At 49.3% G+C, this 23,477-nt stretch overlaps 8 protein-coding genes across 8 annotated transcripts; 5 read left to right on the top strand and 3 right to left on the bottom strand.

Annotated features, from left to right (window-relative positions):
• Window positions 1-6,351: 6,351 nt before the first annotated feature.
• On the bottom strand, window positions 6,352-9,285 carry TRIVIDRAFT_230031 (uncharacterized protein; the record flags this gene model as incomplete). Its single annotated transcript, XM_014103621.1, has 1 exon — window positions 6,352-9,285. One exon carries the CDS (start codon window positions 9,234-9,236, stop codon window positions 6,471-6,473), a length of 2,766 nt encoding a protein of 921 aa, XP_013959096.1.
• Window positions 9,286-10,307: 1,022 nt separating this feature from the next.
• On the top strand, window positions 10,308-10,811 carry TRIVIDRAFT_61653 (uncharacterized protein; the record flags this gene model as incomplete). Its single annotated transcript, XM_014103620.1, has 3 exons — window positions 10,308-10,443; window positions 10,524-10,602; window positions 10,679-10,811. 3 exons carry the CDS (start codon window positions 10,308-10,310, stop codon window positions 10,809-10,811), a joined length of 348 nt encoding a protein of 115 aa, XP_013959095.1.
• A 2,183-nt stretch (window positions 10,812-12,994) lies between these two features.
• Window positions 12,995-14,821, top strand: TRIVIDRAFT_79145 (uncharacterized protein; the record flags this gene model as incomplete). The annotated part of the gene is made up of 7 exons (XM_014103619.1): window positions 12,995-13,119; window positions 13,182-13,248; window positions 13,329-13,428; window positions 13,493-13,638; window positions 13,694-13,818; window positions 13,890-14,433; window positions 14,506-14,821. 7 exons carry the CDS (start codon window positions 12,995-12,997, stop codon window positions 14,533-14,535), a joined length of 1,137 nt encoding a protein of 378 aa, XP_013959094.1.
• Window positions 14,822-14,876: 55 nt separating this feature from the next.
• TRIVIDRAFT_72120 (uncharacterized protein) lies at window positions 14,877-16,233 on the bottom strand (the record flags this gene model as incomplete). Its single annotated transcript, XM_014103618.1, has 3 exons — window positions 14,877-15,832; window positions 15,897-16,143; window positions 16,212-16,233. The coding sequence occupies 3 exons, from the start codon at window positions 16,219-16,221 to the stop codon at window positions 15,043-15,045; spliced, it is 1,047 nt and encodes a 348-aa protein (XP_013959093.1).
• A 209-nt stretch (window positions 16,234-16,442) lies between these two features.
• Window positions 16,443-18,149, top strand: TRIVIDRAFT_84788 (uncharacterized protein; the record flags this gene model as incomplete). The annotated part of the gene is made up of 4 exons (XM_014103617.1): window positions 16,443-16,759; window positions 16,835-16,997; window positions 17,062-17,269; window positions 17,332-18,149. 4 exons carry the CDS (start codon window positions 16,682-16,684, stop codon window positions 17,813-17,815), a joined length of 933 nt encoding a protein of 310 aa, XP_013959092.1.
• A 301-nt stretch (window positions 18,150-18,450) lies between these two features.
• Window positions 18,451-19,111, top strand: TRIVIDRAFT_61649 (uncharacterized protein; the record flags this gene model as incomplete). The annotated part of the gene is made up of 2 exons (XM_014103616.1): window positions 18,451-18,731; window positions 18,832-19,111. The coding sequence occupies 2 exons, from the start codon at window positions 18,451-18,453 to the stop codon at window positions 19,109-19,111; spliced, it is 561 nt and encodes a 186-aa protein (XP_013959091.1).
• A 403-nt stretch (window positions 19,112-19,514) lies between these two features.
• On the top strand, window positions 19,515-21,562 carry TRIVIDRAFT_72116 (uncharacterized protein; the record flags this gene model as incomplete). Its single annotated transcript, XM_014103615.1, has 3 exons — window positions 19,515-19,952; window positions 20,077-20,374; window positions 20,443-21,562. 3 exons carry the CDS (start codon window positions 19,722-19,724, stop codon window positions 21,144-21,146), a joined length of 1,233 nt encoding a protein of 410 aa, XP_013959090.1.
• Window positions 21,563-21,809: 247 nt separating this feature from the next.
• On the bottom strand, window positions 21,810-23,031 carry TRIVIDRAFT_54591 (uncharacterized protein; the record flags this gene model as incomplete). Its single annotated transcript, XM_014103614.1, has 3 exons — window positions 21,810-22,298; window positions 22,413-22,747; window positions 22,821-23,031. The coding sequence occupies 3 exons, from the start codon at window positions 23,029-23,031 to the stop codon at window positions 21,810-21,812; spliced, it is 1,035 nt and encodes a 344-aa protein (XP_013959089.1).
• Window positions 23,032-23,477: the final 446 nt, after the last annotated feature.

Raw genomic sequence — 23,477 nt, 5'->3', positions numbered from 1 at the left:
GACAGAAAACGATACCGCCCCCCGGCCTCATTCTCGTCGCAAACCAAGTCTCCTTGAGGCTTGAGGGAGGGGGAACAGGGACGAGGCTACAATACGGTGCGATATGATATGATACGATACGAAACAAACAAGCATCTTCCCTTATCTCGCAGAGGTTACATCGCAGGGATTGCCCCCAAAATGGAGGTTGCGACGTGCCGCAACGTGTCTCAACACAAGAACCTCTCCTAGATTAAAGTTGCCTGTTTTGGCTAGCAACCCCCAAAATCCCTTGCGTTACATCCCTAAGAGGAAGAAGCAACTTTGGGGGACTTTGGAACGGTGACATGGCTGCCTTTTCCTCTTCCGGCCTCCTTTGGGGTATTTCATTATTCATTGCTTCTGACAGCCAACGGTCTAGCAAAGTCATGTCCTCTCCACATGACACCTGCAAATGGCTGGAATGTCGGAGATGGCGTCAAACTCAAACGTGGGAAACCACAGAAACCAAACAACAACTGAAGAAGAGGGTGTGGGGACCCCGCTTTTGCCATCCTTCTAGAATGCTTCTGCGACACGTGGGAAACCGTCGCCACTGGGGTATTTTGGTTGAATGGTGTGGAGTCTGGCATGCATGTTCAAGTCAAGTCAGCTCTGGCCTAAATCCGAATACGGGGATAAACTGTCAACTCCGTCATAAGCCTAATGCCACCATCGGAATGTCATTCTCCGTCGGTCCTTGTACAGGGACTTGAACTAATCTCGTTGGCCTTTTGATTGTCTTTGATGGCGGTCTAAGGGAGAATCAGGAAACTTGACACGTTCCACAAGCCTCGGTGGGGGAATGTAATATCTCGTTGCCTGAAGGCTTGAACTTTTAGACTAGATGGGGTGTTGTTGTAGATGAACAAGCTGTTATGGCTGAATCAGAAAAGTGGCACTTGAATTCTACCATTTATTCACAATTGTTGTTTTATTTCAGCTGCTGGTTGTTCACGTGAGCCCTATTGTCTTGTTGCAGCTGTAATTATAGCTGTAGCTGATGGAGGGAGCCATCTTCAACGGTGGCCGCCTTTTGCGCCGAGATTGCCTTCAACCGAACGCCGCCACACGTGGCAGGCGAAGCGTTGCGGCCTGTCGGTGTCCCCTTGCGGCATTCAAAGAAAGAAGCTGAACTCCCGCAACACCCGCGAAAGCCCTGTGGCTTCCAACCAGTGGCTTTGATGTTGGGCGTTTTGCCCACGTTGTGATCTCGGTCTGTGTATGCAATCTAACTCGACGGGAAGAGCGGAAGATGGGCCATTAGACCAATCGCACAAAGTTGCCTGTGGCACTGCTTGTTGGAACAGTAAGATATTGCGAGGCTTTTCAGCCACGAATGAGACGGGGAGGTAATTGGGCCTCCGCGGATGAATTCTTCATTGTTGGTTTCAATCAACGCCCATTCAGATATTACCGGTCGGCGTATTACGAACGCCTTGTTTTATCTTTCCTTCTGTCCATATTTCAACTTGTTTGGCGTTGCTTATAATTAAGCAAGCATTACTACGCGCTGCTTCTTTTTGCGAAAAAGGCAAATATACAGTCTCACCCAAGATGACATCAGTTACAGGCGATACTCTGTTTAAACAAGGCAATTAGAATTGAATGAAATCAAGAATTCTAAGATACACCCTCCCTCTCTGATCGTATTTTCCAACCAACAACAATTGAAAACGCCCTTTAGTCCGATTTGATGACATTCAGCAACATGACATCGACTCAAACGTGGCGCTATTCCGGCTCGTTGTCCGGAGTGCGGATCTGTTCCCGGTCGCAACTCGGCCACCAAAGATGGAGCCCGGCGCCGGATCTCACAGCCCGCCTTCGGTCAGTGATTTCAGCGAATGGCTTACACGTGCATTTTCAGTTGACTTGAGCTGACCAACATGCTGCGTACGCGCGTGACGAAGCTTCATATGAGGTAAGCCGGTCAAGCTTTGCCCAGTAAGCAGAATTAATTAATTAGATTATTCGACGAGTAGCATTTCTGAAAGCTTTCTATCATAACGCATATCTCTAAATTACCTGTCCATCTGCAATGTTCAACTCGTGACCGTTCACATGGCCAGGCCACAGCCCGTTGCAGCAATGGGAATCCGCGGGAGCAACGCAAACACAATAAAGCTTATTCTTAAGTGAGACTTCTGAAATAAGGACACGAATAATAACTGCTAAGATGGCCATCGCGGCATGTTGCTGCCGAGATCAAACGAGATTCTCAGCGGCGTTTGCTGTGGCGCAAACCGACAATCAAAGGGTTTAATGGGAATAAAATCACAGTCATTGAAGAATAAAAGGTTGATTTTTTTGCCTCGTTTCGGGCGCCACTCCGACAGCTCTACCGAGATCAAAAGAGGCTGAGTTCTTTTGGTTCGGAGCAGCTACCAAAGCTGGCTCTCGCAAGGCTGTGTGCCTCATCTCCCCTCTTCTGACCTCGGTTTATTCCCGCCAATCAGACGACCCAAAAAGGTTTCATAACCGTACGGGTGTTGTCGGTTGAATCCAGCACTCCGGGACACCTTCAATTTTTGGTCTTTTCAGACGAAAGCACATGAAATGTAATCTATCTGCTGTCATTTCAGGGGAAACGGGAAAAGATGGCAGACGCGGCCTGGCCCTCGGCGCTGTGCATGCATCAGCATGTGCTCATCACTTAATCGGCCCAGTCACAGGCACAGAAGCGCATCCCTGCACTTCGTATTACTTGTTTTCTGCTTGCTGTATTCTGCATGCGCTGGCCCTATCGCATCGTACCCGCGTTGATTAACTGCCAGCCCTACGCTGCAGACATCGACGGCGAGTGACATTCGACATGAGGGACCCATGCTGATTAATCTATTATACCTTCATCCCGCTGCAGCCCATCGGCGCTGTCACTTGATTGACGATTTGTTTTGATTTTGCATGGGACAAACGTTGTTTTCTGTCGCTGACACATGTCGACTGGGAAAATAGTCTTTGAGCGAGCAGAAGCTTGTGTCGCGATGCATTGCGCGAAGCGGTAAGGCGTCGATCAGCCAAGATGATTAATTATAAATAAATAAAAGATTAAATCCTGAGTGTGTCGGGAATAAAAAATAGAAAAATAATAATACTAGCTAAAAGCTGGAATAAAATATTTAGGTAGATAAAATGCGACCGAAACCTTGAGGCTAGCAGCCAAATTAACCACCAATACGCGCCATCCCCCGATCTGGTGCTAAAACGAATATCCTCCAGTAAGAAGGGCGACGAGACCAGAAAATTTCACCTCTCATGTGATTCTCTTTTCGTCGCCCCCCAAGAGAGCGGGGGAAGCGCGACGAAGCGCAACTGGGCTGTAAGGGGACCAACAGATTTGGTGCGAGGAGGGGGCTCAGCACTCGTATTACTACTGCCAGCTCCAGCCATCTACGATACGCTGGGGGATTTGCCTTATCATATTCCTGTGCCTCATTGTCGTTGCTCACCTGACGCGTATTTTTAAAGGGAAGCAAAACCTTGTTTATACTGGCTCTTCAGCTGCTCACTGTCTGACTTGCGGTTGTAGCGGTTCGCTTCGGTTAGAGAATGAATAGAGCTGCGCCTGTGCCGCAGTGGCAAACCACATGAACCATTGGCCCTGTTAGCAGCAGGAGGAGAGCCAAATGTCATCAATGATGCAGCGCTCGACACCTTTCGGGCCTATGCGATGGGTGCAGCTGTTTTGGGCCAAGAGCAGACAGAGATGACAATGCACGTAGTTATGTAATTCTCAGGGGGCGCCTAGTCCGTTCACGTGTTTTGTTGTTGGCTGATCCAGGCTGCCTCTCCATCGTGAACCATGACATCATGGTGTTGTTCTCGACCTGTCTCCCCCCTCCTGCGTCAGAAAAGCTTTGCTGTTTGCTTGTTGCTTGTTGCTTTGGGCAAACGGACGGCTCCCTGGGCTTGCCTCAATTGGCAAAACGGAGGGGAAATACGGCAATTGACAGAGTAAAAATAACGTAAAGTACTGTAAATCAAATTCCAGCAGAACCAACAGCATCAAATTGCGACGGGATATCCCAGCCACAGCAGTAATAACAATCACTGACACGAGGGGATCAAGGTTTTGCCTGGCGTGTTGACAGCCAATTTGGGAGACTTTCCTATTTAGGCAAACCCGCTCTGATCCTGATGATCGCTTTACCGCAACCTGACGCCATGATTCAGTAAATCTGTGCGCAACAAGCCGCTGATCGCCATTATATCGAGATTTGGCGACAGTAATGGCTGCAAGAGCATTTACTGTATATCGCAGTCTCCGGAGAAATGGAACAAAGTCGAGTTTGGGCGTTCATTCGGCGGTCATACCGAGTAGTTTAGCGAGTACGCGCGCCCGCTGGAAGACTCAATATCGGACAGCTGCGTCTGGACCTGCATTGGACGGGAAAAATTAAAATTAAATAAAAAATAACTAGATAAAATCAAAAATGAAAATCAATGATAATTCTCCGAGAATTGCCAGAGCCAGCACGCCCAAGCCATTGCGCCCAGTTCTCGTATTCTACAGTTCCCGCCTCCATATATAAATCTGCACACAGCATGCCCGCCGGCGATTAGACTACCGACCGCTCCAGCACGGCTCCTCTTCCCGATCTCCCCAGTGAAACCGTTGAAAGGCTGTTTTGCTGTTGAATATGGCCGTTCAGGACCACCCCCAGACTTCTAGGCCCATAAGCGCCAATTGAGCGTTTCCTGCTAACCTACGAGGCAAAAGCATGTGTCTGCGAATCAAGGCACGCATCTTCGTTGGCGCCGCAATTATTAGACTTTTGGCCGAAGCTACTTGGCGGATCGCCGGAGGAGCTAAAATCGTAGCACAATGAAACAAAGACGCAAGAAAAAGGTACCGTCAACGATGCGGCTCTTTTCTTCATGCAGCCTCGGTGAGCTATTGAATGAGATAAATGAACATGGCGTCTTCGGGCGATTTGATCTTGGCGGATAATGGTCTAGCGTTACGATGCAATTGGTGCGAACTGGGTTTGTTCTTCCATGTTGACTTTGAAACTAAGGTTGACTTGCATACGCTTTGCGGCACTCACGGTGCAAAGTAGTATTACTACCATTTTATCTTAATTTTATAAGTTGCTCTATCTGCCCTCTTACTGGCCGGCTTAGTTCTGCATCGTAGAAGTTTGGTTTTGAGAGTGAGTAATTTTCACATGCCATTCTACACTGGACGACATCTTACAGCACCGTGAACCACCCTCCGTTGACGAAGACGAGTTCCAACACCGAAAACCCGAGATAGCCATTTTGTATGTAAAAGATGCCGAGGATAATTAACAAGGATAGCGGCATTCCGATGATGCCGAAATGCCCTTGCCAAGGTTCTCGATATTTCCCTGGCCCGCGTCTGCATATGTAACCCTATCCCTTCGGGCATTCACTTCTAATCGAGAATGCGCATCTTAATTACTCCGTGCAGGGCGGAGAGATAGATATACGAAATTGTTTCACGGCAGCTAAAAGTAGAACTATAGCCCTGAAGGATTGATCCGCGAGGTCTTTGGATCGTCCATCACGAGACCGTATCTGAGAGGGAGTAGCCGGGCTTAGATTTGATTGCCGATGAGGGAGGGATCTTTTGAATGCAAGACAAGGAATTGAGAAATGATGATGCTGCATAATTAATGCAAGATGGAAAAAGAAAAAGAAAAGAAATATAATAAAAGAAAAATAAATAAATAAGAATAAAAATAAGGATAAAATGAATTAAAAGAGAGGACAAATCTGAAATATTTTGATCATGAGTAGACTGCTTTTTTGATATTAAGCTTGTATTAGCATCGTTTGCCCAACTCGGAATCTAGATAGCAACGGCCACGAGGAAGCATCAGCCCTAATTCTAGAACGTGATAAACTATCTTCAAATGACGACGATATTGTCTAATATCAGCCTCGAGTAATATGGCGGCCAGTTGTTTTAGTAGTTCATGATGTTACATATAGTGTAACTGAGCACGCCGTTTGCTCGCTTTTATATATGCAAGCTTGTATTATATGCGTTTTGAATGCATGTCCGTTACCATGGATCATTTGATACTGCTAATGTCACCGTTTAGAACGTCGCCTTCTGTCCTCCTGCGACATCCGCCGGGTGTTATATACTCCCTGCGTTTCATGGTGATAATCCTCCACGTATCAAGGATATATATACACTACTCAGCTAGTGCTTATAATCTATTTTATGAGAATAGATTGGACTCATCGGTTGTTATATTTTTGATGTGTCTTCAAAGAATGGATAGTTCATCGCCTTGGAAAAAGTTCGTAAGAATAGTCTTGTACTGCAAGGCTCCCTTTTATTGCAATTTACACATTCAACCAATGATTGCTAGTGATATTTAATTTTACTACGTATACAGATAGTTCCTATTGGATACATGGCATTTTGTGTGTTCATTCCAATACATCTAATCATATACAATTTCCATGTTCCATCATGCTTCTCCAGCAACCGCCAATCCCTGGCGAGCCACCAGAACCGATCTTTGAAAGGGCTTCGTTTCCGACAACTCTGGCACTGACACTTCCACCGTAGCCAGGTTTAACTTCCGTGCATCTGTGTGATCCTGCTCAGGTTCGGCTGCCAAAGGTCGAATCATCCGTATAAATGCCTCCGTCACCGCCCGTCGGTCGTCTTTAGTGGAGCGGCACTTCTTGACATGAATGAGGGCTTCGTCGAGCTTGAAGAGAGCATCCTTGTGGTCATTCTTTTCTTTGGGGTGTACCACTGCTCGCATCGCTGTTGTCTTCATCGCTAGCTTGATGCTCTCCTTGCAAGCCCGGCTGCCGCGCCACCACTGGACTTCCGACGTAAACTTGGACAGGATAGACTTCAAGGCGTTGTAGCTGGCAGAGCCGGTGTATGCAAAAACAAGGTTGGAAAAGTTGTACTCGCTGTACAAGAGTTCCCCGTTGCCATTTTCTCTCGCCGCTACCTCACACATGGTGGCAGCTCCTTGCAAGTCACCCTTGGCCGAGAGTATTTGAGCAGCTTTGTTGTACACGCTGTCGTGGATGCGAGTGCCTCGACGTAGAGCCTGCCTTACTAAATCCCCAGCGTCATCACCTTTCTCAAGCCTTGCAAGTAAAAGAGGAGTCAGGGCTTCCGTCACATCTTGACCTCTTCCGCGAGCTTCGTCAATAAGTGATGCCGCTTCATCAATGCTTCCATCTTGCCTCCTAATATGTCCTATGACTGCTAGACGAAGGCAGCGGACTGATGAGGTTAAACCGCTTGACAGCAACTCACCATACGCCTCACAGACGCGCTCCCACTCGTTTCGACCTGAGAACCACTCCATGCACTCGAAAGCATCCGCTTCAGATAACCAGCGGCGTGACTCGAGAGAAGTGGGTGGCGCATCATTCAGGCCCTTTCCATCAGCTTTACTGAGTGAAAAGTTCGAGACAGCCGGTGACAGTCCTTGGAGGTTTTGATGTAAATCTGTTATAGTTTTGTCGGAGAAGCTCCAGTATTTTCGGCATCCAGAATAGAATCGCTGCATAAATGTGTCGTCCATCTGAAATCCCGCTTCATTGCAAAACTGCAACCATGAAAACATCGAGTCAAGATCATGGCGGCTTGCATGTCGGTCCAAGACGAGGTTGACCCATCTGGACCTCAGGGGTATTTTGTAATTGCGCACAAATTTCCTCAGCAGAGCCTCAAGTCCTTCCGAAGAGCAAGTCTGCACAAATACATCTGTGATCTTGCTAATCATATACCGTAAGTCGTTTGCCTTTGTGTTGTCAGAACCCTCAAGTGCTTCTATGCCGTTACGAACAGATTCCCAGTGTCCAAGTGCAGCCTCCCGCACTATTATCCTGCTCTGGAGCTTTATATCTGACTTGGCTGCATCTGGGTCCAATTTGCAAAGGCTTTTCATTTCCTCCTGAGCAAATGCGTCGTCTCCTGCTTTCAGAGCCTTGGAAACCATTAGGCGACGTATTTTGTACTCAATATTGGACGGCACGGCAATTTCATGGTACAAGCCAGCACTTTGGAGAAGTCGATACAAGTGTTTGATATCCTTGAAGCTCCCCATGACCTCATCAAGACCAGAGAGCACTCGATAGAGCATCATGCCATGCATCCAGAACCGCGTTTGTTTGCGGTCAGAGAGAAATTGAAGAAGTCGCTCTAAGCCTTTCTTATCCTTCTTCTCCCACAGCCACTTTGTTAAAGGTGATAGGATCTGAATAGGGTCTTTAAACTTCGGAAGTAAGGTTGTAAGAACGGTATCCATTTTTGTAGGGTCAGATTCGATGGTGATTTTCAGCAATCGTAATCCGTTTGATTTGACAAGGCTGCTTAAGCCAGGGGTTGTGTGCCGCGATGTTGATAAAGTTTGTAGCTGGGTAATGGCCAGATCTACCATTTCAGATGTCAAAGTGCTTGTTGACTGGCCCATCTCTAAATCCTGCAGCATTCGCTCAAGCTCCGCAGCTTTATCGACATGGTGGGGTTGAGTTGTTCTGTCCTGGGTCGGCATGCTTGTCAAGGATAGGCGAGTCAAAGCAGAAGAGTCAAACTGCAGTAGTTCATGAAGAGATGGCGAACCGTTCCTCGTGTCTGGAGAGCGCAGGGTAGACATATAATCTCTATGCAGAGACACCTTCACCCGTGTACCAACATCCGTCCTATCTTTGTGAGATCCCTCCTCCCTGGAAAGAAGCGGAAGAACTGGTATTGTAGAAGCTGCCAAAGATTTGAACGATGCATCCAGCTGCCGGCTGTCAGCCAATGGGAGAATAAGCCTGGCCGCATCTAGCCCAAAGTTGGATATCTGTGCCTCTTGGGTCCTCTGCTCCACGCCGGAAGCTGGGATCCCACTAGCAGGTTCACGATGTTCGGACGGAAATCTGTTGGAATCGATGCCACTGCCGCTTATGAGAGAATTGGAAGAATTGCTCCGGCGTCGTCTTCGATAGGAATTCTTCGGACGCGAGGCTGATGGAAGGGCTAAAACCTCATCCCCAAGATCCGCCAACCTGTCTTCCCAGCTTTCGCTCAGCGCAACGGCGCCTCTGTTACTTTTGACGGTATGCAGCTTCCGCGCGTTATCAATGGCAGCGCGAGCAATCTTGAGTCGGCGGCGACGCTCTTCGGCGAGGAAGACGACGGAACATGATGTTGTCAAAAGAACGCCGCGAAGGGCATTGAGAGCGGCCTTAGAGGGTACGGGAGGGGTGGAGGCCATTTCGACGGCCCATAGCTGCAGCTGAGCTTGTGGGATTCGGCGGATTGAGCGATTCTGGGCGCATCCAAGGTGGTGAAGGGCGATTTGATCTTTTCCGGAGCTATCGTAAGATTTCTGGACATGGCATGATGGAGCAAATATTTCGGTTATACCTCGTAGTGGGAGAATTTGGTAGCTCTGGGGTACGTACCTACCTCACCCCGCCAAAGTGGGCGGTACATAGTACGTACCACCATTGCTCGAATGCCGTCTGCAAAACACACATAGGGACTCAGTCCCTACAGCTTTTCAGAAAAATTCACAGAAAATCGCATGGCTTGCTATATTGGAATAAATTTACAGACCATGAGGTTTGCTACCTAATGTGCAGACCGTGGCGGTATAGGGATACTGAAATTTGGATGCGCTACATGCCCCAAAACGAACAGCTCTAGCATAGACCAAGCGCGCATTGAAGAAGAAAGGGATTGTCTCCTACCCGCATACAACCTGGATGGTATTATTTACTCTGTGATGTTTGGTGGCAATAAGGGGCTATATCGAGGCATTTTCTTCATACAAAAATTCGAAGCTAACAATGTTGTGAAGAATACATACATGTATGGGAGTGTCCTGTCGGCTCTGTTCATCTCATTGATATTACTGCAGGTGATGCATGATCTAGAGTTTAATTTTGTACAACATGATAGATTCCACCCCTGAAGCCAGTTATATTGTCCAAATATGAGAATGTCACCTCGGGATTTTTTATACCTTCTAATATTACTGTCCATCATGCAGGTCGGGAGGTTAATCATAGTACAACACACTCTAGATGCTACATGTACTACCAAAATTCAGGGATACGGTGGTCTGTCCTCCCCGTGATATTACGAATATCTTGTTGTACTTGCCTTACAATATTCGAACTGAGTAATAAAGATGTAGTAATATCGCAGACTCTAGAGATATATATAGAGCAGTGGCTTCTCTTGTCTTTCAGTTCAATCAAGCATCTCAACTACTAGCCCACGCTCAAAAACAGCAACTACTCCAGCATCACCACTCATCAACTTTCCAACACTTTCAACAATGGAATTATCCAATCTCGCAATCGTTCTATCCTTCCTCACTAGCGCAGCCTTGGCGGCACCGCAAGTCCGTGTTTGCAAGCACGTCAACTTCGGCCCCCCTTGCGCTACAGTCAGCGCTCCTATCAACTCATGCGGTAAGTTTTATTTGATCTAACTCAATGGCTACCGCCTCAGAGGCACAAATATCTGTATGGTTTGCTGATCTGTTTCGAAGTCAATGTTCCGGATGGCTACAATGACAACATTTCCTCCCTAGAGCCAAATATCGACGCTGGCAACTGCCGCTTCTACGTGTAAGTCATATTCCCCATTCTAAACCGGCTCTCCGTATTCTTTATACGTGTAAAGAACAAACACTAACCCATTTAGACACTACAACTGCGATGGCCCATCCTTCGATTCCGAGTACCCTGGATATGACAAACTCACTACTCAGCTTCCCGAGTTCAATGATGCCATCAGCTCTTTCAAATGCTTTGGCCGGCTGCCCAATGACCCTTAAATCCAATCTCTCTCCACTCTTGTGAGAGAGATACAAAGGGCCCCTACACGTTATCACGACCTGGCGTTGATGGCCACAATAACGGGCTTACACAGTAGGCACTGGCACACTGCCATGCACAGAAAGACCCATCATGCCAGGGGGTCCAATATTCAAACAGGGAGAACTCGCTCCCGAGCATCCCACTATATTTACCCTTCTCTACGCTCATTCAAATAGCTTAGCTAGTTCTTTACCTTTTCTACACTCATTCAGGTAACTTAGCTAGTCAATTATTACCGAGAATTCATTGTATCATGAATCACCTTAATCAATATATAGTAAACAAAGCTGCGACGAGGACCCAACCTCAACGCTGATTAACATGCGTAACGATGGGAACAGCGTTGAGACATCGGGCAAACTATATTGCACGACTGCTACTCTCTGGGCACTGTGATGCTTGAGATTCGGTTCGAGGAGCCTACCTCCAACCTTCTCTTGGCGATAGAAGACTATCGGAAATCGACATGCCGAAGGGGGAGCCCGAAAGGGAAATGTGTTGTCAAAGTAGGTAATCACTTGTGATATGGGATCCTTGTATTAGCGTCTGGTCATTGCGATTCTCGATTCTTGGCTGGAGAACACGGGCGACTCCATATGAGATTGAGCCTCTCTAGGAAATTCGTGCTAGCTTGGTCAACCGATACGCACCCGGTTCAGTCTGTTGCCCTCAAAACGTGTCTGTCACAGCAGAAATCGCTCTTTGCAGCAAGTCGAGTCAGCCACAGCCTTGTATCCTAACAAAATTCGAAAACATCGTCCATCGTTGGCGACATATTAATCGGCAATAGAAGCGCATGCATTCACCCCAATTGAACACTCTCTTTGTCACGCCACGCTTTTCCGCCGGTCGAATCCCCAGAAGCTCTGGCTTTTCCGGTGACGGAATTATTGTTGACTTGACGTTTGATGTGTGTATGGAGTCGATCGTTAGTAAGCATGCAATGTTATCCGTGTTGGGCGAGTTTCGATGGTGATAGGCTGAGGGGATTCCTTGTCTTGCGATTTCGTAGCCGCCTGGCCCCCACAAAGATGCAAGCTTCGTCTGTTTTCCGGACATAGTCTGTTAGATAGTGGTTGTATGTACTCCGTATATCTCTAGAAATAGGCAGCGGGCAACATTGGCTATTTAGAAACTGATTCACCTGAAACCTGGTGTTGAATAATGAGGACAGTGTGTAGCCTCGGTTTAAGTTTCTAGTAGTTCGTGTGGTGACATATAATATTGATGTTCGAGGGCCTCTTACATGCGATCCAGCCTAGCATTAGCATTGTAGATCCATGACAAGTCGATACATACGCCATAGTTTGTTCAGCGGCGGAGTTTCCCCCCATGAACAACGCACCACCTCACATCTCAAGGGATCGGGCAACAAGCCTAGGGCCGGGCAACTCGGCCGCTGCTATGATAGATAGTAGCATCTCAAGCATCCTAACCTGGCAACCTAGTAGTTGAGACAGCTTCTGCCACCGCAACCCCGCTTCTTGAATCCGAAAAATTGACCATGTTCCGGCATCTGGCGGACCTAAACTCCATGGGGACGGCGATTTCGAAAAATCGTATTTCTAATCGGACTTAGGATGGAGCTGAAACGCAACCTATCGCGTGGAAATAAGAAGCTTTCGGCCGAGGTTGATGCAAGCTACATTACCTATGGGGACGCGGGCACCTTGCCTCGAATTTGGGACCGGGCACAACTGCTGTACATGCAATAGTACATGCATGCGATTGGTGATTTGCCGCATGTGAGGTGCCGATGCGTGTACCTGCTGTCGCATCTGGCGATTGGCACCCGCATCAACTGCCCCCCTGGATCGCTTCAACTCGTCGCACATCTGGAGTGCGATTGCCTATTTCGCGTGCTCAAGTCCGCCATGGCTGCAAGGCGAGGCATTTTGCCCAGAACACCGCCTTGATTTGGGGGGGAAGCTGTTCTATCTTGCGTTTGCAGCTATAAAGCGCCGCAGCTCCTCGCCCTCAGTTCAACACCACCTCTGATATCTTGCGCTCTGCTACTCTGCTACTCTGCTAGAGCACACTCCCAGAATCTGGTCATCTTCTGCTACTAGGTGATAAAAGAAAGGGAAAGGAATCCAACACCCTTGAAAATATCCAAAAGCCGTACCATCCTCTCGTCAAAATGAGCTACTTCCCTAGCCCTGCTGCTCCCGTGAGCCCGCTCAACCGTTACCGGTTGCTGTCACCAACAGCCTCCGTCAGAGTCAGCCCACTGTGTTTGGGTGCCATGAACTTTGGTTCAAATTGGTGAGTCTTTTGCCTGGTGGTAAAGGTGGGAAAATGGGTTGGTTGCTGACCCTGCATTATAGGAAGGACTTCCTGGGAGATTGCGATAAGGCAACTTCGGAAGGCATCTTGGACTTTTTCTACGAGCAGGTGAGCCTACTAGGATTGTTGATTTCTCCTTTGCCCATCATACAAAAGGCTTCTTGCTCAAGTACTAACATCTCGCCAAGGGTGGCAATTTCATTGACACCGCAAACAACTACCAATTCGAGGAATCTGAGACCATCATTGGTGACTGGATGAAGAAGAGGGGAAACCGCCATGAGATGAGTGAGTCGCATTAAAAACCGATCTGCTCATCGTCCAACATCAACTCACTCTCTATCCTATCTAGTCATTGCAACAAAGTACACTACCTGCTACAAGCTGGGCCCCATTCGTCCTCATATCGCAGCCAACTTCACCGGAAACGGAACGAAAAGTCTTAACGTATCTGTTGAAGCCAGCTTGAAGAAGCTGCAGACTGACTACATCGACTTGGTGAGACATTTTACGATGTATTACGTTCCTAGGTTATGATACTAATTCATCATAGCTTTATGTGCACTGGTGGGATTATGCCACTTCTATTCCAGAGCTGATGCAGTCATTGAATAGCCTTGTTGTATCTGGCAAAGTCTTGTATTTAGGCATCAGCGATGCGCCCGCCTGGGTGGTGAGGTACGTATGCGTAGAGCTCTACCCTCAGAGCTGCAGTTTTGTCGTCCTGGCTACTAACATTCCGACTATAGCAAGGCAAACGAATATGCCCGAAACCATGGGTTGCGCCAATTCTGCGTTTACCAGGGACGTTGGTCCGCCGCCAATCGTGATTTCGAGCGCGACATCATCCCTATGTGTAAGGATGAAGGCATGGCTCTCGCCCCTTGGGGAGCACTCGGCGGCGGCAGATTCAAGACCGAGGACCAGCGCAAGGCCGAAGTCGGACGCAAAGTACAGGCTACTGAAGTCGACATTCAGGTCAGCAAAGTGCTTGAAAAGATTGCCGCACGTAAGAACACGGTTATTACGAGCGTCGCCTTGGCATATGTTGCTCAAAAGACACCCTACGTCTTCCCCATTGTTGGCGGAAGGACTATTGAGCATCTCAAGCATAACATTGAGGCCCTTACCCTGCAGCTGACTGAAGAAGACATTGAAGAGATTGAAAGCGCTTACCCCTTCGATATTGGATTCCCGAACAGCATGCTCTGGGGTGGGAAACAAGGTCCATCTCAGCAGAAGATTTGGCTCCTTGAATCTGCTGCTCACTATGAATATCTCCCAGAACCCAAGGTAAGAGAGGTTCTCTCATCCAAGGCTGCCGAACAAAGAACTTTGAAAGCTAACGACTGTCTGTTTCCATAGCCCATCGCACCGACAAAGATAGGAGAGTAGAGCGTCCGCTTTAGGTCGTCGTGCTGGCGATGGTTGCCGGGACGCCAAAACAATCAGCATATCCATTGTGATCACGGCATGCATACTGGTACCGGCCCTGGCTGGTGAATGGGGGGAAAAGCGAAATGGTTCTAGAACCGTTGATGCAGACATCGTTGACCATTATTGCATTATTTGGGTAATGAGAAATGGAGGGGCCAAGGATACGCAACCTTGAACTAGGTGCTACTTGCTTAGAGCATTTGAGTTAGTTGTATTAGCATATGAAACAGCAATTCATCGCTTCATTCTTACTTGAGAGCTGATGTTTGACTTGGGCTTGACGATGAAGCAGAGGAGATGACCCGAGTTGAGATTGGTAACCATCTCATTGTATTAATGGGTATCTACATTACCTATTTCGGTCTGTGCATATCAACTGTCCCATGGCTGTCATCAAATACAAATATCCTATATCCTACCCGAACGCCGACTCGGACTGGGCTTCCGTTCGCGAATCATGGTCATTTATTTAGTGCCTTTGCCCTTTGCCTCGTTCTCGCCTAGCTCTCTGATGAAAACTGAGGTCTGTCCAGCGCCACTGTAGTCGTTCTGCCCAGTTTCGAATCCCGGACACACCCCGACAGCTAGATACTTTCCGTCGTTTGAGAATGCCAGGGCGGCAACGTTGTTGGGGAACTTCTGATATTGTTTTAACCTCCTCTTGGCTTCTGCATCCCACAAGGCCACCGTTCCGTCACCGCCTCCCGACGCAAACGTTCCGTGGACAGAGTGGAACGCAAGTGCATTGACGGGATAAACAATATCTCCATCGCCATCGGGGGCTGCTTGTCTGTGACACTTGAATGCGTATTTCCTAGCCTGCGACTCGGCGGTATCCTCAAACCACTCGACCGCAACACGGCCCTCAATGCTGCTGGTGGCGTAGCCGGCATCGTTGGGCATGCAAGAGACTGAACGGGTGAGGTATCTGAGAGATGACTCGCGCTGTTGCCAGGGCTTAAGTTCGGTGCCGCCGGTACGGAATAGCTCGGCGATGGAGTCTACGTCGTAGATGTTGATGATGCGACCCGTCATGGCAACGACAATCTTGCTGGGGCTGCCGGCAAGAGCTTGGGGTTTGCCGGGGAGGGCAATGGTAATTGGGGTGCTGGAAGGGTCATTGAGGTTGTGCAGGTTGAGAGTGCTGTCCCAAGAGGCAGAGACGAGGATGCCGTGAGATTTGCTGTATACGACGCGGCGAACGGGAGCGGTGTGCTTGCTCAGGGGAGTCAACTCTCCAGTCTCAAGATTGAGGCTGTCATTCCATGGTCAGCGGATAGCTCAGCTGTAGCTTATTCGTGATCGGGGATAGCAAATACCGGTTGACCGTCCAGTCCATGCCCGCGGTGAAGGCCTCATTGTCGTCGGCGCCGAAGCAGACGTCTAGAACTGGAGCTCGGTGTTCATATGTATTGACGAGGCTTGAAGCCTCTGGACCGTTTGTAATGTCATAGTGGTAGACCTTGTTATCCCAGGATGAGACGAGGAGCTTCGTTCCCGAGTCGGGCGCGAATGCGATGGACGATACCGCGTCGCCGGGGGGCGGTGAGAGCTCGTATTGCGTTGCTAGCCCTTTGTCAGCTATCCATTGCGAAATATCAAGCTGTAATTCTTAGACACCGCCGTGAACGTACCTGGAGCCATTGCCAATGCCCGCTCTCTCTGCTATGACGATTCATAAACTTCCCCCATGATGGAAGCTTTGGTTGTTTACTTTGGGGGTCACGTGGCGATAAGCCAGAAGCATGGCTGTGGCGTGGGAATTGGCGTTATCGACCGAAGCATGAGCCACACCACCCCGCCACGAAGGTTTGGCTCAAGCGCAAAATACTATCAAAATTGTGACTCCTCATCCCACTTCGAATCTTTTGGAATCGCAGCGTATACAGAAGCTCTCTCTTTCCTACATATCGACAGCGAACGAGCCGCGTAGACCTGGAAGTCTGTCCGACCGTCGATTTCGAGCAATTCAGCAATTTCCAAGCGATCAGTTTGACACTCGCGTGAGCAGCTACGATATAAAAACCAGCCCCCACTTCCTATTATCCTCTTCTCGCCAACCGACTCTCATTTCCCCAGATTATCGTCGAACAACACCGCCAAGATGTCTTTAACAAACTGTCGGTTCTATGAGGAGAAGTATCCGGAGATTGATAGCTTCGTGATGGTCAATGTCAAGCAGGTGGGTTTTGCTTCAGATACGAGGAAGTGCGAAAGAAATACACGGAAATTCTGACAAAACCGAAATAATGGATAGATTGCAGAGATGGGTGCCTACGTCAAGCTGCTGGAGTACGACAACATCGACGGCATGATTCTGCTCTCTGAGCTGTCCCGAAGACGTATTCGAAGTATCCAGAAGCTTATCCGAGTCGGACGTAACGAGGTTGTGGTTGTCCTCCGTGTGGACAAGGAGAAGGGTGCGTCATCACCAGTTCACAAACCAAGGAAAGCAGACAAGTTGAGGCTCATATTGAATTGCAGGATATATCGATTTGTCAAAACGACGTGTTTCGCCCGAGGATATCGTCAAGTGTGAGGAGCGTTACAACAAGAGCAAGATGGTCCACTCCATCATGCGACACGTCGCCGAAAAGACCCAAACTCCGATCGAGTCTCTATATGAGAGCATAGCCTGGCCTCTGAACCGCAAATATGGCCACGCCATTGACGCTTTCAAGCTGTCCATCACGTACGTGGCTAGCATCAAGTATTTTGTATTTCTATAGGAGTAGTAAACTAACCAGGATGCAGCAATCCCGAGGTGTGGGAGGAGATTCAGTTCCCCAACCAGGTTGTCGACGACGAGCTGAAGCTCTACATCAGCAAGCGACTTACTCCTCAGCCCACCAAGGTCCGTGCCGACGTTGAGGTTACCTGCTTCGGCTACGAGGGTATCGACGCTGTCAAGTCTGCTCTGCGAACTGCCGAGGCCAAGAACACAGAATCGATGCAGGTCAAGGTCCGACTTGTTTCGCCGCCACTGTATGTGCTTACCAGCACATGTCTCGACAAGGCACAGGGTATTACCCGCCTGGAGGAGGCCATTGTTGATATCCGAACGAGCATCGAGGCCGCCGGCGGTAACCTGACTGTCAAGATGGAGCCCAAGGCCGTTACCGAGAGCGACGATGCCGAGCTGCAAGCACTCATGGAGAAGAGAGAGCGCGAGAACGCCGAAGTCAGTGGCGACGAGAGTGTCAGCGACAGCGACGACAACATTCCCGAGACGATCTAAGCGTCTCACAGCTCTATGCCAACAGCGATGAAACTGCGGTTCTACATTTGGGACCGGGGAAAAGCGGATACCATCTTTTAAAAAACAAAAAGAGGAAGGAAAAAAGCCGTCAGCGCTCGTATTGAAATGAGAGGCATAAGCCTAGAATTTGGTTTAGGAAGCTTTGGTGGCGGGTAATGGCGTCTTTGTGCGTGATGGACGACCGAAAAGCCGTGGATTTCGGCATTTTGTAAGGGGTAGATTTTGGCAGACTCTGCGACGTCTAATTTACGTGGAGAATCTTAACTATTTGAAAAAGCCATAAAAAGAATCAACAATGTTAAATTGCGCCATGTGTTCTGTGCGTAGACGTACTGAGTGAGGGTTGATTTTGATTCGGAATACCTGATGCCTGGTGTTTCAATGCGCTTGTGAAGAGGTCACTGAGGCTCTCTACTGTGGGATGAGCTAACCCCACCACTAGGCAACTTTTTTTCCAAAGCAGTATTGGCAAAGGGCTCAAGCTATTCTGAGATTGTCAAACATCTTTATTATGGAATGATCTACTGAGCTGCTCACTGCTCCACGACGACATTTCATTTGTATTTTACATCTAGTATTTCCATCCTATTACAACAATCTCCGCCAGCACCTCCATGGCACTCAATTCACTATGGGCACGAATAAGAGGTAGCGCAGCAGGAGGCACTCCAAGCTTCACTCGGACCACGGCGCTGAACCTCATCGGCTTTGCGACATGGATTCCGGTGATTGCGTGGTTCAACCTGCATGTGGCCGAGCTGACAGTTGTGGACGGATCTTCCATGTATCCATTTATGAATGAGGAGAGAGATTCGTCGCTGCGGAGAGACATGGTGTTGAATTACAAGTGGTCGCCGCAGGAGGATTTGCAGAGGGGGATGGTGGTGACGCTGAGGTAAGTTGCTGTGTTTTTGGTTCACGGGATGAAGATGACATCAAAAGCAATGCATTATTATTGAGGGGTTGGAGCATACTGATGAAATTGTCCATGATAGGAGCCCTTTTCATCCCGAGGTGATTGCCGTCAAGAGGGTTGTCGCCCTAGAAGGCGATGTCATCAAGACAAAGAAGCCATATCCCGTTCCAACGGTGAGGATACCGCAGGGACACGTGTGGGTGGAGGGAGATGGACCTCCAGGTTCAAGTCTGGACAGCAACACGTATGGACCAATTTCAAAGAGGCTATTGACAGGACGAGTAACGCATATTGTGTATCCGTTGAAGAAGTTTGGGCCGGTCAAGTGGTGGGAGCATGACAGGCCGTTGGTGGACTAGATGCGGATGCTATGAATCAATGCTACAGGGGGTGCAACCGGCGTTGTGTACATGTATGATAGGAGCTGCTACATATGCATTTGGGAGGCGTCTTTGATAGATGGGTGTATCATTAGAAATACCACTTGTATCAATTATCACGGAATGAATAGACCTGGACGTCATCACAAACACGGCCTATCGTCAGCTCGTTGCCCGAAGCAAAACCCCGTAAATTCACCGGCCACGCCACAGCGGATCAGCACGTGTGGCGCAGCCTAAGCCGGCGAAACGGCCTATCAGGAGCCTCAGGGCAAAAAGTTCTCAGCGAGCGTCGGGAGCCCACGCGACCGCCCAAGGCATCGAGGCCCTGAAAAGAGGTTTTGCCGTTGATTCGAACTTTCTCGCCATAGCATTTTGCCCTCCTGGTTGTTTTCGTTTTTTGCCGTCAAACAAGGGGAGACGTTTTTTTTTTTTCTGAGTTGCGACCATTGCGCTGCCGTGCGCCGGCTGTTGTTTTTCTCCGAGGACCCTTTTTTTCTTTCTTCCTTTTCTTACTTTGTCTTTCCTCTCTCTCTCTTCTCGCATAGATAAAGCCGAAAGTCTCAATTAGGCGCTCTTCTCTTCGCAAATGTCCGAAGGACTCTCCAGCTCCTCGCAATTCCCCCTCGCCGGCTTCAACTCTGCGACCGCAAAGCCCGACGGCGCGACAACCAGCGATCCCACTGCGGCGGCAGGCCGTGACGCTGCCCTGGAGCCTCGCCATGCCGGCCATCACTCGATAGCCTCGTCCGACAGCCATTCTGCTCACGCAATGCAGAGCCAAGATGTCGAGGCTGAGGGCCGGCCGCCATATATTCACGTTGGTCTTCCACTGATTGTTTTCTCGCTGTTCGGGGCTATGACGTTGTGATTTATTTTGGGGCTCTTGCAATGAGGGGTCCCTTTTTTTTTTATGCGTATACTAATAGTCGGACTTTCATAAGGCAATGATTGCTGGAGGTGTTGGAGGCTCGACGGGCGACATGCTGATGCATTCGTTGGACACGGTCAAGACGCGACAGCAGGGTGATCCGCATTTCCCTCCGAAATACTCTTCCCTGGGGCGATCCTACTACACAATCTGGCGACAGGAGGGCATTGCGAGGGGCTTGTACGGAGGCTGGATACCAGCGCTGGGCGGCTCGTTCCCAGGCACGCTCATGTTTTTCGGCACATACGAATGGAGCAAGCGGTTCTTGATAGATCATGGGCTTCAGCACCATCTCGCCTATCTCTCAGCAGGTGAGTCAAATTGGAGCAGGCCTGCGATTCTTCGCTGTTAAACTAGGCTAACCTCCCCTCTTTCCTAGGTTTCCTTGGAGACCTTGCGGCTTCCATTGTCTATGTACCATCCGAAGTCCTCAAGACCCGACTACAACTCCAGGGACGATACAACAACCCCCATTTCGTCTCTGGATACAATTACCGCGGCACCCTCGACGCCGCACGCACACTCATCCGAACAGAGGGCACCTCTGCGCTCTTCCACGGCTACAAGGCCACTCTATATCGAGACCTGCCCTTTTCCGCGCTGCAGTTCATGTTCTGGGAGCAGTTCCAGGCATGGTCACGAGTGTACAAGCAGAGCCGCGACATCGGCGTGCCCCTGGAGCTCTTGACCGGCGCTGCTGCGGGCGGTCTCGCCGGCGTCATCACATGTCCTCTGGACGTCGTCAAGACTCGCCTGCAGACCCAGGTCAACATCCCGTCCGAGCCCGAACCTTCACATCGGCCCAAGGATCCCAACCCTCAGAAGCGGCTGATATCCACGTCGTCTCCAAGCACGCATAGACCCAGGCCCGGCGCCATCGCGCTGAAGACGTCATCCGTCCTTACCGGACTAAGGGTCATCTACCATACCGAGGGTATGAGCGGCTGGTTCCGCGGCGTTGGGCCCCGTGGCGTGTGGACTTTCATCCAGAGTGGCTGCATGCTTTTCTTGTATCAGCGGTTGCTTCACAAGTTGGAGGTTTGGATGCCTCTCGAAAATCCCGAGAGTGAAGCGGCATTGTAAAACGAGAAAAGAAAAAGAAAAATTCTCGGTTGCTCAATTTTCTTCGATCCCTATATTTAATTTCTTTTTTTGTACATGATAGTGAGCATTATGATGCGAAGACATACATCCAGCGTTGCAGAGAGGAGGAAGAGAGAATATCGGGAGGCGATATTACCATGTACAGATTCACTAGATGGAAGATGGAAGCGAGGGAGACCAGGACTCAAGTTTTACACAAAAAAAAGAGAGAGAATGGAGGAGACTATGGGGAAGGACTATGGGAAGGACTTGGAGCGGACCCGGTCAACTTTGTGTGAGGCGTTTTATGGGGGTTTAGAACTGGGATGATAAGATGGCATTCTTTGATATATGATATAGATAGAGGGCATGGGAAGGAAATACGTGCCAAATCTCCAACATGTGTTATTACTACTACCTGCTCGCCATTCAGTCTTTGCTGTATTCTAAGTTGACACATCGGAAAGGGGGGAGCTTTATTTATACCACTATCTAACTCATAAAGGGAAAGGCATCAACCCAAGGTATCTCACCTCAAACCAGACCAAAAACGCAACCAAGTGCAAACAAGCTCGTATCAAGCACATATCGTCAACAGAAATCCCAGGCAATTACAGCAAACCTTCTCTTCTCTCACCCCAGCTCCCCTTCCAACCCCCAAAATCAAGCATCCGGATCGCTCTCCTCAACGTATATTTCCTCCTCGAAATCCCCCATCCTCTTCATCATGTCGTCTCTCGCAAGGCACGTCGCAATCGCCACCGTCAAGGCATTCCACACGCCTAGGCTGCGGTTCTGAAAGTCCAAATCTACGTGATAGTTTAACTTCATGTCGGCATCTTCTTTGGAAGAGTCGGCGGTAAGTAGAATGACGGAAGTAGAAACTATAAAGAAGCCGAAGACGACGGGGGGTGGACGAAGATACGATGTTGTTGGTGCCATGGGAATGTCTGCCATCGTAATGTCGTCGTCTGAATCGTCAAAGAGCTCCTTTTTTATGATGGTTTGTTTTTCTTCCTCTTCATCCTCTAGCTTCACGTATACTCTGTCTCTTGCCTTGTTACCTTGTTTAGTCGTCGGCTCATCATCCCCGCTGTCAATGACCGATGTCTCCCCGTGAGACTCCGGCTTTATGACGGGCCGCCGCAGTAACTTGAACAGTCTGCTCATCATCCGCGATCCAAATGTCCTCCACGACCGGCTTCTGTTGCCGCTGGGCTGTTGTTTGGTGGAAACCTCTGCCTCGCTCTTGATTTGCGTTTCGACCTCTCTGTCTATATCCATATCAGCCGAATTCTCCTCCTGTTCTGCCTTGATAGCGAGCAGCTCGCGGTGCGACTGTGCCAGCTGTCTCATGCGCATCCCGACGAAAGCTGTCAGCTGATGCTCTTCAAGCCCTTCGCCGGTCTTATCGACGATCTCGACGGTGATGTTGGGGATGTATTTCAGATGGCTGTAGCCTCCATCCTCGGCAGCCCAGCTGAGGTACTTATCCAAGGATTTTTTGATCATCAGGGGCGTCTTTCGGCGCAGACCTGACTGGCAGGACGTGCGTACGTTGGCCGTGAGATCGATGAGTCGTGACAGTGCCATGGTTGCTGCTTCATGTATTAATTTGAAAGTCTCATTCAGCAGATAAAGAAGGGGAAAGAGGGAAAGAGAAGAATTTCTCACCTCGAAATCCACTCGTATGCGCATAAACAATCGGCTTCACCCCCGTCTTCCAACAAAACAAGTCCCCCGACATAGGAACCGCCCGGAAATCAACCCCCCAGTGCAGAGGCAAAAGCGGAATCTCCTGCCGCAGGAACAGAATCTCAAACAGCCGCTCCTCCAGCTCGTTCAGCTGGTGGTTGCCCAGATATCTCCTCTTCTCCGTCTCCATGCTTTCCAGGATCCTGCCGCTGACGAGCTGCCCGCCACCGCCGTCGCGGTCGTCTCCCCACAGCTTCATCGGTGACTGGTTGGCTTTTCGGGGCGACTTTGAGCAGCGGGTGGGCGAGCTTCGGGGGGTGGGAGTGCGTTTCTTTGGCGTTGTTTTGTGGTAACGACGGGTTTTTTTGCGTCGAAGGGGGGTGCTGCTACGGCTCTTTTGAGGCGAGGCCGGACTGTTTGCTGGTTCTATCTCCATGATTTGATATTGAGGTGTATGTAAGGGTAAGAGGATCGGAAATTTTGTGCATGCTGCTCGGAGAAGATGTTAAGACTGAGGTTGACGCCCTCTTTTTAGATGTGGACAAGGTGCGTTTGCAGATGATGTTTGGTCAGGTTTGGTAACTTGGCTGGTTCAACACAATTATAGGGCGTCATGGACACTATGTATGTACTGCG

Source organism: Trichoderma virens (genome assembly GCF_000170995.1).
Source record: "Trichoderma virens Gv29-8 chromosome Unknown TRIVIscaffold_4, whole genome shotgun sequence".
Taxonomy (NCBI): domain Eukaryota; kingdom Fungi; phylum Ascomycota; class Sordariomycetes; order Hypocreales; family Hypocreaceae; genus Trichoderma; species Trichoderma virens.
This window is presented reverse-complemented; position numbering and strand designations above follow the sequence as displayed.